The sequence below is a fragment of the Lissotriton vulgaris genome, chromosome 9 (assembly GCF_964263255.1).
Source record: "Lissotriton vulgaris chromosome 9, aLisVul1.2, whole genome shotgun sequence".
In the NCBI taxonomy this organism is placed as follows: Eukaryota; Metazoa; Chordata; class Amphibia; order Caudata; family Salamandridae; genus Lissotriton; species Lissotriton vulgaris.
In genome coordinates, this window is record NC_141697.1 from 64,437,154 (window position 1) to 64,455,457 (window position 18,304).

The following is an 18,304-nucleotide window of genomic DNA, read 5'->3' on the forward strand; positions in this document are numbered from 1 at the left end:
GAAATGTAATTTCCAAAAGTCTTAAAACCAATGAAACATGCTTGTGAAATTCTGTCTACAGCTCATCCAGGCTGGCAAAGGCGAGGCTATCCGGATCAGGTCTATCCTCCGTTCTTTGGTGCCAACAGACGACTTGGTTGGGATCATCAGCATACCACTCAAACTACCAGCGTTTAACAAAGGTAGTATTTGAAACAGGCTTTCTGTTGATCCCATGTATAGCTAGCACAGTCTTGTATATTACTATACCTTCGTAACTTGGTGCTTAGATATCTTGAAATGGAAAGGCAACTAGTGATATTCAAAGCAAACCAGGTGGACAAAATAGAGGGGAAGCACCATGAAGAACATTCAGTGGGAAGATGTATGGTGATGACTAAAAGCCTCAAGTAGTTGCTCTGCAAATCACAGAGCACCTTTCTTGAAGTCTTTCTTAACATCATTGACAAAACTTGATTTCTGTTTATGATACAGTGACAATGGCACAGTAAGAGCAAGCACTGGCAAAGGCCAATTGGTCTTCCTTTACGAGTCTTTGTTTGCTGATGATGTTGGCTTTGCCGGTTCTTCTAAATTTGCAATGCAAGCATTGACAAAGCTATTAGCAGTGGGTAGCCATTTTGAATTGCTATATTGAATTCTTAGATGGCCTTTATTTTGCGTGTAGAATCAATGTAGCAGACATTTTTTAGAAATATAACAAATTGCGTTCAAGGATGGCTGAACTTTGGGCAAGATGTACGACAAGTTTTTGCATGTGCAAACGGGTTTGCAACCCATTTGCAGGGCTGGACTGACTACTTGGCAGTTTGTAATGCTGCCAAGCTGGAGGCTGATTTCACTGCGGTGGGGGCTGATTTCGTTCATGGAGACCTGCGTGTGCTTCGAAATAATTAAAGCAAAACGAATTTCGTTTTGCACACGCAGGTCTCCATGAACGAAATCAGCCCCCAGCTCAGCAGCATTCCAAACTGCCCAGTAGCCAGTCCAGCCCTGCCCATTTGCGCTCGCATAAACCTACATGGCCATGCACAAACACTATTTTGCGTCTTGCAAAAAATTGCGACTCGCAAAATAGTGTTTTGCGACTTGCTATTAGGGAGGGGCGTTCCCTTCCTAATAGCGACTCTTTAGCCATGTATGAATGTTTTGCAACCGCAATTGCAAAACACACACAATTTACTGCCCTCTACAAGAGGGTGGTAATGGAGTCGCAAATGGACCCCTTCCCCTTTGTGACTGGCTCTAAAATATTTGTTAAGGGCAGGGAGTCGTCCCAGGGATGCACTCCCTGCCCTTAAAAAATGAAACAAAAATGGGATGCATTAAAAACAAACTTCTTTATTGACAAGCAGTCCCAGACATGGAGGTCTTCTGAGCCCAGCAGGCCACCATCCGTGGGAGGGCCAGCCATTCTCAATGGGTTCGCATATTGCAGGTGGCTCATTAATATTCATGAGACTCACATTTTTCAACCCCATTGGGAATAGCAATCAGTGTCCCTGACACTGTTGTACATTCCAAATTGCGACTCATAATTTGCGACTCGCAATTGAGCGAAAATTGTGAACGCAATTTGGAATGGTCGTATATCTGGCCTTTTATTTTCTGTACCGAAGACGACTGCCACATTGTATCAGGCAATCGTAAATGTTATTTTTTATATTGCTTTGAGGAAGCATTTATATGTGGTAAACATGTCAGGAGAATGAACTCTTAGTTCTGTCATCACTCAGTGATACTTTTGGAATGAAAAAAGGTGAATCATGTTTTCCTTTGGAATGTTATTAAAGCCTATGCAGCCCACAGAACCCGGAGCAAACATATTGTTAGGACTTATCACTTACCAGGGACATCACACCAGGACTCCAAGCAGATAAAGCAGATAAACTAACACATTAGGAAGGGGGTTTGATCTGTCGCTGTACATTGGCATGGATCACGGCAGGTGGTGAAAAATTTGCGACAAGGATGGGGTGTCAAGAGGACACTGTAGTCCTTCACACGCACTGAATGGCAGTGGCTGACATTACCGGTGGAATAATGAATATGTCAAAACACTTTGAGACTAAAATGCTCTTTGGTGGGACAAACACAAGAATACAGAGAAAAGGCATCACATCAGGACTAAGCAATTGAGTTAACCAGCAAAGCAAGCCAATCATGAACAAGTTACTGTCCTGATGCATAATCTGTGTTTAAGTAATATATTGAAAACAATAGGTCCTCAACTAAAGTGTGCTGTAACTGGGACCTAAAAATGGCCTGAACCTCCCTCCCCTCAGTCACCAACACCAGGCTAGGTGACGCAGAGATTGCCCTATTGCTTATCCTAGTCCTGTCTCTTAACACTCACACACATACTATCATCTTGGACACTCTATGTATGTGTAGAAAGGCCAGGTGCACTAAAAGGTCAAGGTTGGCTCTGTGGGCCATTTCCAAGTTGCATATTTCCTAAGCCATATCCAGACCTAGATGCAGGCCAACTGCCTGTTGCTTCGCCCCTCAGAGGCAGGTGATGCTAATTGGCTCAGTTGCCCCCACCGTCTTCCACTCCAACTGGGCTCCATCAATATGTAAGCCCATCACACACCCTCTCAGACTCATCTGCAATCTGGGTGCAACCTTTGATGTTTATCTGTCCTTTTTACATTAAGTCAACTTCTTCACAAATCTACATTTTACAAATAATACCTCAACCAAGGGATCCTGCTCTTGTTATATTTATCACAGAAAAGGGTGCATGTTCAATACAATATAAAAGAGATACGGTGCGGTGCTGTCCTTGCTGCTGAACCATGACACATTTTGTAACACCTGAGGTCCTCTTTTTGAGGTTTGTGAGACATAATCCGGGAAAGAGCCTTGTATCATGTATTTTCCTCAAATCGCTTTCACACACTACAGCCACATGTGGTTTAAGGAATGTGTTTTTTATTGATGCCGAAGCCTGTACTTTCCAACTTTTCTACTAGACCAATAGTTTTCCACATAATATATGTGTTATGTCCGCTGTTAGGTTGGTGGAGCCCAGCGGAACGCTTTCAGTCTTACATGTATTGAATGAAATGCACCCATGGGTTCATAAAATAACCTATATGTTATATTGAGGGCCTTTAACCTCCTCTGTAATATGTTGCTGGTTTTGCTCCACACTAGACTGGCAATTCGGTGCGTTTGATTGAAAAGGTTTTAGTGAGGGCATAAGATAAATAAATATAACAGAAATGCCGATCCTTGTGTAACATATTGTGAAAAGCGGTTCTGATGTCCAGAAAACCACAAAACATAAGAGGCCACGCTTAACTGAAAAAACAGACCCCACGCAGAAAGAAAGGAAAGACCCAATTCACTGATAAGAGATCATGGGTGTGTAGTGTGCAAATCAATCGTCTGCTTTACAGTATCTTAAACAACTGTTTCGGTCAATAGGCCCAAACACCTGCCAGAAAATTGTTCTACACTCCTTGTAACACTATTTCCTTTGTAGAATTGGATCACATTCCAGATAGAGCAAAACGAAAGGATGTGTTGTCATTGTTAATGCACCACAATCGTTCAGTAATATTTGATGTGGGTCGGAGTCGGGACATTGACCTATAGCTGAGAAGGCTTCATGGTTCCTTCACAGACATAAAGCTTTCGATGTCCCAGGTATATGGACCACCAGATTGAGGTAGGTTTTTAAAAGCCAAGTAAGAACCCAAGCTTTTTTGAGTCCATGGCTTTTACTTTATCAATCAAATGTAGTCATAATTTCAGGGCTGACAGTTGCGGGACATCTGGTACAGTATTATGACACATGCAACCACCTTTGTGTTTCCCCTGCTGATGCAGGATATGAAGGAAAGGTGTATTTCTTTGGAGGATTCACCTATCGCTTCACTATATGGAAAACTGTTTGGTAGCTGTGATGCCATCAGAAATGCCATTTGACCGAATTTGTAGTGGCCGATCGCCCATCTTTTCTTGCGACACCAGGTCTGTGCAAGACTGCCATGCAAACAATAGCAGTCTAGCACAGAGAGATTTAAAATAGCTCTGACGTGAAGGGAGAAATCTCTCAGCTCATCAATGGGATTTATAATATGGCTACTGGAAATGTGTACCCCCAGTATGGGAGTACATTTCCAGTATTCATACTTGTGATGTGATGGCATGGCAATTCCAGCATGGTGCATAAGCATGATTGGATCACTTGCACACATGTTTTTGCCTTACTTGGGCTCCAGCCATGCTGGTTACAGCCACATATTGGGGAACATTTCCCCTCCCGCATCTAGAAAGTTCAAAACTGATGAGCCCTGCTCCCACTGTGTGGAGGGAGTACTTCCTGTACAAACACTGGCGAACTGAGTAGTCTGAACGGCTCGTGCGTCAGAGTACCTTGTGTGGTGCAACTATTGTAGTAAAATGATTTCTGTTTCTTTTCAGATGGTTCCGTCTTTGAACCTGACATGTCTGCCAGCTTCTGCCCTGAGCACAAGGCGCCTATGGTGCTGTTCCTGGATCGCGTTTATGGTATTACGGACCAAAGCGTCCTCCTTCACCTACTGGAGGTCGCATTCCTGCCTGATTTAAGAGCCTCGGCATCCCTTGATACAGTAAGTCTCAGATCTTGAGTTATGGGCTCTGTAAACTTCCAAGCTGTGCATGTTAATCATGGCAGTCGGGCATTCGAGTTCCTGCAAAAGCGAGTCAGGTATTTATGCTGAATCCTAATTTGCGAACTGGCTTCCAAAATGATGTCACAGAGTCAACCCAAATTAGGATTGATTTCTTCATTTACATATTCATTTTGGAGCGCAATGCATGTTTTATTTTACATTTATTTACAATTGAGAAAATATGTGGGTCATTTATTATCAATGGTGAAGTATAATTAGCATATTTGTTTAAATTGGATGAAAAAGCTGGTCTTTTTTTAAAAAATATTGACAGATGTAAGGTTGTTTTTTTAGACCTTTCATACATTTGATGCATGTTTTATATATATAATTCAGAGGTATGAAACTTATAAAAGACGAAGATTGGGTGAGTGCTTTACAAAACATGAACATAGATATTTAAACCAACAATCCCTGTAGTTCTCATATCCACCAGACAGGTTTGTTACCTTTTTCACTTTCAAAACACTCATCTGCACCAACCAAGAAGGCACTACAAATGGTGGGTGTAAATATGGCACTTTTTTTATTAGTTCAATTCAAGAACTTGCATTCACCTACTCCACTGTTTGTTGTGTACGGTACTTAAGACACTGAACAGTCCTAATCCTGGCAAGTATTGTGATATGGGTAGTGGCTTATATGAACCTGTCTTATCTAGAAGCTATCAGAGCCCTGCTATGTGGAATCACAGTATAGATCGTAATTCGACGCAATTTGCGACTCGCAAAAGTGAATGGTCGTACATCTGGCCCCTAGTGCTTTACAAATGATCCAATGTACAGTGGCAAGAGCAATTAAAATGCAGAAAAGAACGCTTAGATGCAGTAGAAGATCAGGAGCAAGGGAAATTGATGTAATCTGCAGAACGTCCCACAGTTTCGGAGCAAAGCAGAAAAATTCATGGGGGCCCTGGTAACATCCTATATTTTGTAGTACATTTGGAATTATTGCAATAGTACTACCATACCAACGTGTGGAGGTCTACGCCCCTCCCTCTCCTGTCTTTAATGTTTAAAGATCTTTGCCCCGACTGCAGAGATCTCTGCACATATAAGTATACGTTTTAGTAGTGAATGGGGAGGAACAGAGGGGTGGTGCATGGAAAATGGGAGGGATTAGGAGGGGTTTATGGAGGGCCATACACTCACCCACAAAAGAGTAAGTCCATTGCTATTCACAACCTGTCCTTCTGTAGTTACAACAGCCAAAAAGTACCTAAAAAAGTGACAAATGTACTCAGGCTCAGAGCTGGAGTAAGTCCATGGCTAACCACATTAGCGTGTTGCGGGAACCTGTTTCGGCGCTCTACAAAGCCTACGGCCTATTTTTTAATTTTTTGACGCGGACACCAGGCAGATCATAGTCCAAGCTCTGGTGCTGACCAGATTGGACTATGCCAGTTCCCTGTTTCTGGGTGTTAATCAAGCTGAGCTTGCCCGTCTTCAGCGGGTACAAAATTCGGCGGCTAGGATGCTGGTCGGCCTCCCCAAATTTGTTTCAGCTCGCAGCAATATCTGTGACCTTCACTGGCTCCCAGTAGGCCAAAGAATTAAGTTCAAGGCTTTGTGCCTTACTTTTAAAATTCTCAATTTGGCCTCCCCTCCCATTCTCACCCAGACCATCCTCCACTATGTCCCCGCAAGAACTCTTCGGTCTGCAGGGTCTAATCTGGCCATTGTTCCTCGTTTTAAAAAGTCCAGAATGGGTGGACGCTCTTTCTCGGTGATGGCGGCTACACTATGGAACTCTTTGCCTGCTTCACTTCGTTCCATCCACGATTTGTTTCAGTTCAGGAAACAATTAAAAACCCATTTATTCTCCGCTGTATAGCTCTGTGTTTGGTCATCATTGTTGTGTTGTGTCTTTTATCTCCAAAAGCGCCGGGACGCCTCTTGGCTGCGGCATCTGTGCGCTATACAAAATCTAATAACATAACATAACATAACATAACCACTGCTACTGCAACATACTCCCAGGTAAAATATTGGTGACTGCGACTTGAAAAAAGGAAGTAACATAAACATAAATTAAATTATTTAAACTATTAAAAAATATGAAGACATTTAAGATGTTAAAAACTGTTTAGATGTAAAACATATTTATAAATTAATTTTTAAACATTTTATTGTCTGTTTTTAGCTTTTAATATGATTCTAACATGAATTTGTATTACAAATAATTAAATTACTTTTACTTACTTTCAAGATGTATACGCCGGTCATTGCCACAGGTTTGTTGCACGGTGCACAGCCAAACAGGTCCACCCCTTATCTGCCCCCATTTCCCAAGTCTTGTTGTTTATCCCCAGCAGGGCTCTGCTTTGGACATGTTAAAGCGTTACTTATCTGCTATCTTCGCTTTCCTGCGACTACCAGGTCACCCTTCCCTCTTCAAGTCCCTTATTGTAATTAGGTTATTTGATGGTCTACATGCAACATGATTCCACCGAATCCATTTGTTATGCCTCAATGGGTCCTTAATTTGGTTCTCACTTTCTCGATATGCGCTCCCTTTGAGCCGCTTCATGCTTGCCCTCTAAGACTTCTCACCATCAAGATGGCCTTTCTGGTGGTAATTACATCTGCCTGGAGGGTCAGTGAACTGCAGGCGCTGTCAGCTCAGCCTCCATATGTGTCTTTCATCCCAGACAAGCTGGTCCTTCGGCACTGCTCATCAAAAATGTCCAGATCCAATCTGACACCTAGGGTTAATTCTAAGGAGAGGAATCTGCAACTAGATGGAGTCTCTACCAGACAAGGCATTACTGAAGGTAAGTACCTTGTTCTTTAGTGTCCAGAATACCAAGTGCCTACTTGAAGAAACTACAATAGTTGAGCGATGTCAACATGCTCAGTAGCATGAGCCAGAAAGGTACATTAAAAGACACTGTAAAGTAACTGCTGTGACTGATGCCTAAAGATGATTCGTTAAGGCATGAGTGCTGTAGGTTCCAATCAAGAATGGAGCCCAATTAAAAACTGGTATGGCAGCGGCCATATTACTAAAGGTTCTATTAGCTATTTGTATTGAAGTATAATATCTCTAGTCTCCTTTCCTTAGTTGCATGAAAAAATGCTCCCAGTTCATTTGGCTTTCCTATTTTAGATTCATATTCTGCACAATATCCATATTTTTACTAGTACATCGTTCACAGACAACACTGCGATTCGATATTGTCCAGTTTGGTTTTAGGAATAAATCTACCATTGTCGTGTGGTTCCTATAAACCTGTATAGGATCTGCACTTTTAGACATCAAAGACTGTGGAATTGGTGTCTAGACTGATTGCAGACACCCCCACCAGATAGGTTTGCCTGTATACCTATCTAGCTCACAGTGCTACTGTAAACTCCTCTTACCAAGGAGAGAATAGTTATTGGCAAGTAATGAACATGACATCTCTGTCCCATCAGGGATTGTGGAAACCCTACAGTACTTTTCGCTCAGTAACTCATGCTCACTTTGTCTCAGAGATACACAGAATAAACTGTAGGGAAGTTTTCAAGAAGCATTTATGGAACCAGCGTCATTCTAGTGTAAAATAGGTGTGTTGAAACAACCATTGGGCAGAAGCAGATATACATGATCATAAGCACCAATAGAGTAAATGGATGGTTGATTCCTACCATAGTGGTAAAACAATGAAAACAGGCAGGTATATAAATACATGTCAGTAAAAATGCATACTGCTACGATGCAACCCTAACTAGATGTACCTAAGTGTACCTAGCATGTATGTAGGTGTAGAGCCAAGAATCCCCCTAGGCTGAAGCCAATCCCATTACCTGAATTGAGAGACTGTAAGACCCTGTCTTGGTCTTGAGATGGACACCCACAAGGGATGTTTGACCACTGCGAGCTGAAGTGCCTGCGTGCAGGAACCTCCGTGTCTCACGTCAGTGTTACAGCATGGAAGTCTTTCTCCTCTGCCTGCACGTGCAAAGATAAGGTGAATATATACTCAAACGGTACCCTCAGGGGTTCTACCTCGCTGGGTCATGTCGGCCGAGGATGACAAAAGGGATGACCCTTACACTTAGTTATTATGCAAAAGATGGTAATCCTGCTGTGATTCTGAGAATCCTCATGCATAATAAATTAGGCTAGTTTTCTGGGACAACCACATCACAGTTATGCAGCACCTTAACCAGGTAAAAGGTCAATACCAAAAACCTGTTATGTAGTACAATGGCAGGAAAATGTAGGTGAAAGGTTAGGTGACTACCCAGGCCTATATTGGGGTACATTACAAAACATAACACCATAAACTGCTTGTTTCATGGCCCTTTGATCAGTCTTGGTAGGCATGAATGCCATATGTACCACTGGCATAAACCTGGCCAATGTCTTACTATTTCCTTTCTGCCCTGCTGTCGATGACACACACTTTGAAATATCAAGGCTTGCTGTCCGCAGCACAGACTGAGATCGTCACTTGATCTGGAAAATCTAATCTCTTGTTTGCCCTGTGAAAACTAAATTAGCCCCTTTGTCCACTCTTTGCAAATTGACAAGAGTGCTTTCACTTTGCCTTAAGACAGTCCTTCACTAATTTGTATTGCCCAGAGACAAATCCTTTATCTAGTTGGTTGTACTCAATAATAGCTTTCATAGATCTTGCAACATCACTGTGTGGTCGCCTAAAGCCAAGACGTTCTGCATGATTTGCTTATTCAGTATCCATGATCTGACTTGGAATGAATCCCACATGCTCAAATAGAAAATACCCTTAATAAATTCAACCTCATTTGAAGGACTTCTACATTCTGGCCAGCACTTTCACATAAACATATAGCTACAGACGTTGTTCTCCAGTTGGTTCCAAATCTCTTCTAACTTCTTGTTTCTTCCCCGATCACACTATAATCTATTTTTGTCAGCCAGCAACAAGTCCTCTAAATATACTATTGATCATCACATCAGAAACACTCGGATCAGGCTCTTTCTGGAGAAGTTCCTATTTCTTATCATACACTTTGGCTAGTTGACCCTGCCCTTTGACCTGAACCGTTCTTGCCTTTAAAAGAACCACAGACATCTGAAGCATCTCCTCTTTGACATTAATCCCAAGCAGTTTTTTCTAAAAGGCCAGCGCTGCAGATCAGGCTGCAAGTTCCTTCCATACCAATGAACATGCAAACAACCAATTACTCATTGCTAAGGGGTTCCTCTGGTATTGGAAATTCTAGTCCGAAGCCTATATTACCTCATAGCACTCCAGAGGGCACTCATCCATTCTTTTTCTAAATATCATGAGAGGTTTTAATAAATCATCTTGAACTTTGCTTTACACTCTAGCACCGTAAGTCCTATGGGTCTTCAGGGTGCTTTGGTAGGGCTGTCAGGGGCAGGTATCACCCGTATCCTGGTCCTTTATTGGATGGCAGCATGCCTTAGTTCCTGAATCACAGATCTTCATGTGCTGAACAGGAACCACGTTCCTGCAATCACCAGCTAAATACTAATATCTAGGTTCTCATTTCCCAATAATGGTAGCAAAAATGTTCTCAAGGCACCTAGGGTGTGTTTCCCCTTGCCTCGTGCAGGGTCCACGACCTACCCATGCATCGCTAACCATTCCATTGCAATTTCCCTTGTTGATTCGGAAGTGCAGAGCGACATACCCAGCCAGTTGTGATGGATGGAGAACAAGAGCTAGGTTTATTCAGAATCATGATGAAGGTCATTTTTCAATCTTTAACTCCCCTGTTTAGGCTCTTACTCTTGAGAGTTTATGCTTGTAAGTAAGTTGAGTGGTTTTATGGATCTGTTGCGATAAACTGTGTGTAACATCTGTGCTAGAGGTCGCAGTCCATTCTTTCATCCTTGAAGGTATATGCAAGGAATATCACTAAGACATTTGTGTCATATGTTATTAGCACCTAAAGGAGCCGCCGATACTTTATTGTGTGAGCTGCAGGCAAGTTTGCTATTAATAATTCATGTGCTCGGAAAGGGCAGTCAAACACATTGGGTCATCAGTGCTTTACTGTAAAACAAACTGCAGTGTTCTTGCTAGCAGTGCAGCTTCCCTGCAGTCCCAAGACACTATAGATCTGTGCTGATTCATTCCTCCAAGGGGAAAAAATAATGAGCTGTGGGGTGTTATTAGTGGTGCAAAGCGAGCATTTCAGAGCATTCCATGGAGACAGAGTACAGCTGTAATTTCCATTTCTGAAAAAAAAACCTGCTCGCAATATCCAGATTGTGGGCAAAGCAGTATGGGTACTGCACACTGCCAGGAAAACATTGGAAGGCATCACAGTAGTTTACATCCATGCAGCTAGCGGCAGAATCTCATTAAATGAGTTGAAGAATGGCTAGGCTACATTATATGTTTGACTTAAATGGGGAATGCATTACCTCTAGTATTTATAAAGCGGAATACTCAAGATGCTCTGGTTATTGATATGGAGAATGGTTTCTGTCCAGTTATGATTGCGTTTGGGATTAGGTTCATTATGGTTTGGATTGAAATAGGGAATGGAAAGGTGTTCTTTTGACTGAGATGGGGAATGGGAAGGAATTGTTTTGCATGAGATGGAGAACTTGTTTAATGTTGTCTTGATTGAAATGGGGAGATGTTTTTTGATTTAGATAGGGTATTGGTTGAATGTTGTTTTGATAGTGGTTAGGAATGAGCTACCATTTGTTCCCTGAGTGGAATAATCGAGTCACTTTGGCTAATTGAGTCGTAGAATGGAGTTACATCCGTGCTAGTTGAGTAAGATAATATGTGTACATTGGTTTTAGTTGGTTTTGGTGGAAAAAAGGTTCACTATCACTTTTATTTAATTTGAGGGTAGGTCACTCTAGTGTTGATTCAAGCTGGTGAATTGATCACTATGATTTTGAATGAGTTGAAGATTCATTTCACTTTGGTATTTTTTTTATTTTGAGTTATGGTTCACTGTGGACTTGTTGAGATGGAGAATTAGTGCAGTCATTCTGTTTCTTGAGCTGGAGAATTTGGTCACTGATTTTGAATGAGTTGCATGATGGTTTTATTCTGGTATTGAGTGTGTTGCAGTAAGGATCATTTTCGTTGTTTCTTATGCTGGAAAATTTATTCGCTTCAGTTTCAATTCCACATCCTTGGCCTAACCTTCAGAAAAATATTCTAGTTGCAGCTTGAAAAGTTCTGGCCTATGGGAGACTTAGCATGTCAGCGCCCATGCAAGGCCTGTCATTTTAGGACATTGGTGGGAAGTGAGGGAGCATATGCATATACTTAAGGGGGTATCTTACCCCGTTTTATGTAGGATCATCATGCTGTTCTCCCATCAATTGATTCAATGGAAAAGGTCGAGCAACTTTAGCCTGTAACTAGTTACCAACCCCTCTGTGCGATGTTCCTTTGAGACTTGCCAACAGTAAAGAAAGGACCTCGTAGTTGGCATATCACCAAGAACCAGCTGTCACATGCAGGCACTGTAGCCACATGGAATAATAATAAAGGCCACCACACAGTACTGCCTCCCAAGGCATCCAAAAAGCGAAAGCGATGGTAGAGTAAGTGGCAGTAGTAGGGAAGTGAAAAAGCTACAATGACATGTTAGAGTGTTGGTAGCTGGAGAGTGGTAAGCTTTTGGTGAGAGATTGATGAGTCGGAAAGCTGATGCAGAATTCCACGCCAAGCAGCTTCCTCTCTCGCCACCCCTGCATTGACCTCCCCTGTCAACCAGCAGTTTCAGTATTGATGACATGTTTTTTCAACATACTTGTCCCTTAATTATATTAATCCCCGAAACAGCACCTGGAGATCATGACATGTGCATCCCATGCTTAACATATTTTCAACAGTCCTGCTAACTGACCATAAAGCTCAAATTAATCTTATAAGCCAATCAAGCTTTCAGTCACCTTTCATTAAGGTGCAGGCACAAAGAGCAAGTGGGTAGCTGGAGGCTGGGACCTGGAGGTCACCATGTTCATGCATCCAATAAATACTATGTACTGGACTGGAGGGCCAAAAGCGTCAATTACAGATCCTAATCTAGCTGTCGAAAATGGAATCAGATTCAATCTTTAGCTATATCTTGAAATTCTTTCTCAACAATACGGTATTTCCCTGTACCAACTATTCTTGGACTTTCTGGTAACACCACATACATTATCTAAGTCCATGTAAAATTTTACTAGCAACTAAAAAATATTAAAATTTCAAGAAATTGGTCTTTATACTAAAATTAAAAAAATTGCATGAAACAATTTTGCCTCTTTTTTTGTACTCTTAGGGCATTATTTGAGCAGCTATTTTCTGTTTGAACCAGATCTCCTGTTAGCATCATCGTAACTTTTTACACGAGGTACACCATTACATGAAAATTTCACACAAGCTACCAACGAACAACATTTTATCCCAGTCACATAATGTCATGTAACCTTGTGTAATATTCTCAAAATTTCACACAAAACTTTTGTTATTGAACTGCCAACCCATACACATTATCCAGACCAAGCTGAGTATCATGCACTGGTCATTAACCTTTGATCTGTATGACAAATCCCTTCATGCCTCTACTTTTGAAAAAAAAAAGAATTTACCACGTTCCCTTCATCTTCCCACTCTCACCTGTCTGCCTTTGCCTGTTCACCATAAATCCCATTTTATTTTGAGCAGATGACTTGGTCATCCATTTTGTCAACCCAAAAGCCCAGGGTTCCCAATTTCCAATTCTTATTCCGACTTTGATGACGATCACAATTCTAATGCAAACAAGAGTTATCGCCCAGTTCTGGATTGTAAATTGAGCCGGACACCTACTCATCAGGTAATTTCCATCTTCATAATTTTACCAAGAAAGTCTTCGTGAAACACTAATGGGTATAAAATGCTGACAATGACCGAAAAACTGCAGAAATTCGTTGACGAAATTCCGATTTCATTCAGAGGAGAAAAGTTTGTAATCAGGAGTTAATCCCAAATCAGGAAATTACCCAACTCCGTGGTATTGGTAATTACTGGTTGCAGGATTCCTGCACCAAATCATGCCCAACCCATAACTAGGGACTCAGTGTATGCCTTATCCTCTGAATGGCTTCTTACCGTCATTCATCATTGGCCAGTGCCATTGGCTCACCAGCTGCACCAGATCCTCATGAAAGTGACTCAATAAAAGAAATGACACAGTGCACAGTAAAGATTAACTTTTAATCACGGAAAGGTCAACTCCAGCATCACCTTTATGACCACTACCTAGCATTTTTCTCTGCAAACCCTCCCCCTACAATTCTGATTCTTTGCATTTCTATTTCCGATGTTGCTCCCTTAACAAAGAATATGAAAGAGAGAACATTGACTCCTGTATCTGAAAGAGAAAATTAATTATGGATTCCTCACCTTAGAATTACCCCCACGCATCACACTGGATGTGGAGAATTTTTTCTTCAGCAGTACCCATGCTCGTTGATAGGTGGCGTTGGTCGACCAGGAGAGAGTGAGGAGGAATGGGAGGGTCTATGGACCCTCTTGCAGACCGGTTACAGGAACCAGACTGGAGAGAGGAGTTGGGTGACACCAGTGGTCTGAACACCTCCCCAGACCTTGGCATGCTTCCTCCTCCTACTGTGGCTATGGAGGAGGGTGCGTCGTATGCAGTGGTATTGCATATGGCAGCTGAGGCCTTAAACCTAGAGCTTCCTACAGTGGCGGTCAGGACTAACCTCTTGACCGAGGTGCTTCAGCCGGCAGCAGCCTCTTCAGAGCCACTGCTGCCGTTCAATGAGGCCCTTACAGACATCCTTTTGTGCACTTGGTCCGAGTCCACCACAGGTGCTCCTTTGGACAGGATGATTGCCCAATGCCACCGCCCGGCCCAGGTCTACCCCATTTTCCTCTCTTCCCATCCTACTGCAGGGTGCTTGGTAGTCCAAGCCTAAACGTCCAAAGGCGCATTCCTAACGCACCACCTGATGGGGAATCCAAGAAGCTGGACCACCTTGGGAGAGATGTTTTCTTCATCCAGCTTGGGAGTGTTGTCAGTGAACACCGCATGTCTATTGGGCCGTTACTCCCACTCGGTGTGGGACCGAGTTGCGCAGGTACTGCCATAGTGCCCGGAGGAAGCCCGGGCCACGCTCTCCCATGCTGTTGCTGAAGGTATAGACGCAGCGAGTTTCATCATCCGGTGTGGGCTGGACACCACCGACTCACTGAGCAGGACGATTTCCACGTAGGTAGCACTGAGACGCTATGCCTAGTTGAGGTCCACTGGCTTCTCAGGTGATGTCCAAGCAACGCTTTTGGACATGCCCGTTGATGGCCGTCACCTTTTTAACGAGCAGGCAGACATCGCGCTCTAGCGCTTTGAGGAATCCAGGGCTACGGCCAGATCCTAAGGCCTAGCTTCCACCTCCCACCCAGCGCAGACTTCTTTTTGCCCCAATCGATGCTACGAAAGGGGTGCCCTGCCACATTCCATCCAGAGCAATAGGCCTGCGTAAGCTGTCCTGCCTCTGCGTGGCCGGGGACGTGGATCCCACCACCTTGGGTCAGGGGGCCAGCGGGTGGGCGCTCCCTCTGCAGCAGCCTTCAAACCTTCCTAGTCCAGCCTTTCAGGCCCATCATTTGCCAGTGGGCGGCAGGATTCGCCATCACCTCCCCCACTGGCTCAACATCACGTCAGACAGGTGGATTTGGCAGATAGTCCGCAGAGGCTACACCCTCCCCTTCGAGACTACTCCTCTATCCATGCCACCACAATTCCATCACACGTCAGAGGATCACCTGGCCCTTCTCCAGCAGTAAGTTATGGTTCTCTTGGCCAAGGGAGCCATAGAGCGAGTTCCGGTCCCAGAAGTACGTTGTGGTTGCTATTCCCACTACTTCCTGGTGCCCAAGAAGGACAAGGGCCTGCGTCCTATCTTGGATCTCAGGAACGTCAACCTCTTCTTCTGAAAGGAGAAGTTCAAGATGTTGACAAAATGTTGAGACTGGTTGGTAGCGTTGGACTTACTGGACACTTAAGCGAGTACGACAGAATGCTGCACGAGCAAACCCTCCGAAGACGGTAAAATGGATGACAACAAATAATAAGGGATAATACCGACACGATTGGGAGAGAAAAAACTAATGAAGACAAGGAACTATTTGGGGTAACCGGGACGGAATTACAACAAGTTAAAAGATAACACTAACCATACTGACGAAACAGCCCTGAGAAAGTCGCGGCCATCTGCCATGGGCAACGAAACACGTGTTGGCTAAAAAGAGTCTAAAAAAGAACCAAACAAGAACATATGAGAATAAACCTAACAAATACAAAGAAAGACAAGAATTGTTGATATCTGTTATTTATCCAGTATTGGGGTATCTTTCATAGATTCAGATGCCTGAATCATTCCCCGTCGTCGAGGCGGGAGTCCCACGGTAAATAAAAAAGCAGTGCCAAAAGCACTTTGTAGTAGTAGGCCCTAGAAAAGGCCTGAGGCCTAGATTATAGTAGCCTATCTACATCATTATGCTAAAAAGACTAAAGTCTTTGCTCCAACCAATCAGCTTACAGCACCCTCTAGATCCTTCCCTGCAGAGCCAGCTCTCCTCAGATTTTCACCGCACGTCTTGTGGAAGGGAGTCTCCCTGAGTCTTGACTCCGTTTTTTCTTCAGAGCTTCAAGATGTCTGACAAGAAGGCCTTATTTAGACCTTGCAGAACCTGCGAGAAGAAGAGGGTCCATGTGGACGACCAGCATAAGGACTGCATTTATTGCCTTTATCCCAAACATGAGGCAAAAAACTGTAAGATCTGCCGTACCTTCCCTTCTAAGACCTTAAGGGATAGGGAGGCCAGAGTCCTTTTGTGGCTTAAATCCTCTTCCATGGATGATGATGAAAGAGCTTCTACCTCTAGCAAGAGGGCGAGGTCTCAAGAGGATAAGAAAAGTGAGGGGAGAAAGCATGCTAAAACCTCCCACTCACCTTCAGGCTCTTCACAGAGATCCCAACATTCTGTCTCTGGAGCCTCAGCCACCAACGATCCTTCAAAGAAAACTGTGAGTAAGAGTTCTACTGTCTCCTCACCAGTAACTACTGTTTCTACTTCAACCTCTTCTTCTATGGATATGATATCCACTGCATCTATTTCTACACCTATTGTGTCTACAAAGATTTGTATTGTGGCAAAAAGAACTCTCGTAGACGACTCGTCGACGAAGACATCATCGTCAACGAAGCCTTCGTCGTCTAAAAAGAGCCCGTCGACGAAGTCATCGACGCCGCCATCGACGACTGTCTCGTCGACGAAGACAGCATCGACGGCTGCCCCGTCGACGACGAGCCCGCCTTCAGTTACTCCGTCGACGACGATCCCGTCAACGACCGTCCCGTCGACGGTGGCTCCATCGACGTCGAATCCATCGACGACCGTCCCGTTGACGTCGAGCCCATCGACGACGGTCTCGTCGACGGTAAGACCATCGACGACGATGCCTTCGTTATCGACCTCGTCGACGATAAACCCGTCGACGACGGCATCTTTTCAGCAGGTGCATGCACCTTTGTCACCGGTGCCATCAAAACTGATGGAATCAGTTTTGCTGAAGCCTATTGCTGGGAATCAGGCTTATTGTATGCCAATTTCAACAAAGAACTTTCTACTCTTGTCTTACAAGAGGCAACAAGGTTCATATATATCGCCACTTATGCCCTCTCATCTTCTAGAATCTTACGCCGATGATGAAGAGGATGATTTTGAGGACGATGATAATGAAGGTGCTTTTGGTGTGGCGCGTCACCCATCTGACCTCATCATCAAGTGTCAGGATGATGATGAAGACGAATCTTACACCGAGCACTACTACCAGGAGGATATCATAGTGCCTCATGCATTGGAACATCAGAGACGGCCTAGGGTCTCAGAAGTCACTCAATTACCGCCTACTTTGATACAAGATTTACAGGCTATGCTGGCGGATTATAAGCAACGTTTTCCGCCACAAATCCCTCAACCTAGTACTACTGTTCCTCCGCCTCAGAATACACCGCTTTCTCCAGTCGTGGAAACCCCGCCACCGGTATTGCCTCCGCAAACTCCGGACACGTCATCAGAAGAGGAAGTAGAAGACGGAGAGTTGCCTAACGTACCTTCATCAGACCCATGGGATGAATACGTTATCCCCATGCTATCCCCTCCGACTCCTCAGCCTTCAGATTCACCGCCTGAAGATGTAGGTGGGTTTCACAACCTGATACAGAGAGCATCAAACAGATTTAAGCTCCCGGTGACAGTGGAACAAACTGAGTGTTTTCTCCATGATTTTAAAGAGGAGACAAGGAAGGTGTCTAGAGCCATTCCTATCATTGACTATATTTGGAAGGAAGGCATAAAGATAATGAAAAACCCTCCATCTGTGCCTGCTGTGTTGCCAAGAATTGAAAAGAAGTACTGTGCTCCGCTCACTAGTCCGGCGTGCCTTATTGGTCATCCATGCCCGGATTCAGTAATCTCTAAGGCGGCACAACAAAGGTCGAAGAACCCAGCTACCCCCATCTCTACTCCACCCGATAAAGAGGGGCGACGCTTAGACCTTATTGGGAAAAAGTTTTCCACCATGGCTGCAGCATCCATCAGAGCGGCAAATTCTTTGGCGATTATTGGGCGCTATGATCGCCAAATGTGGTCCGAAATGGCT

General features: G+C 43.7%; 1 protein-coding gene across 5 annotated transcripts in view; it reads left to right on the plus strand.

Annotated features, from left to right (window-relative positions):
- The window catches only part of RYR3 (ryanodine receptor 3), a 1,864,151-nt gene that overhangs the window by 955,758 nt on the left and 890,089 nt on the right, over window positions 1–18,304 (plus strand). For all 5 annotated transcript variants that reach the window (XM_086937034.1, XM_086937032.1, XM_086937031.1 and 2 more), the window contains 2 exons: window positions 62–182; window positions 4,438–4,607. In XM_086937034.1, the coding sequence (XP_086793160.1) occupies window positions 62–182; window positions 4,438–4,607 (291 nt within the window). The remainder of the gene's footprint in view (window positions 1–61; window positions 183–4,437; window positions 4,608–18,304) is intronic.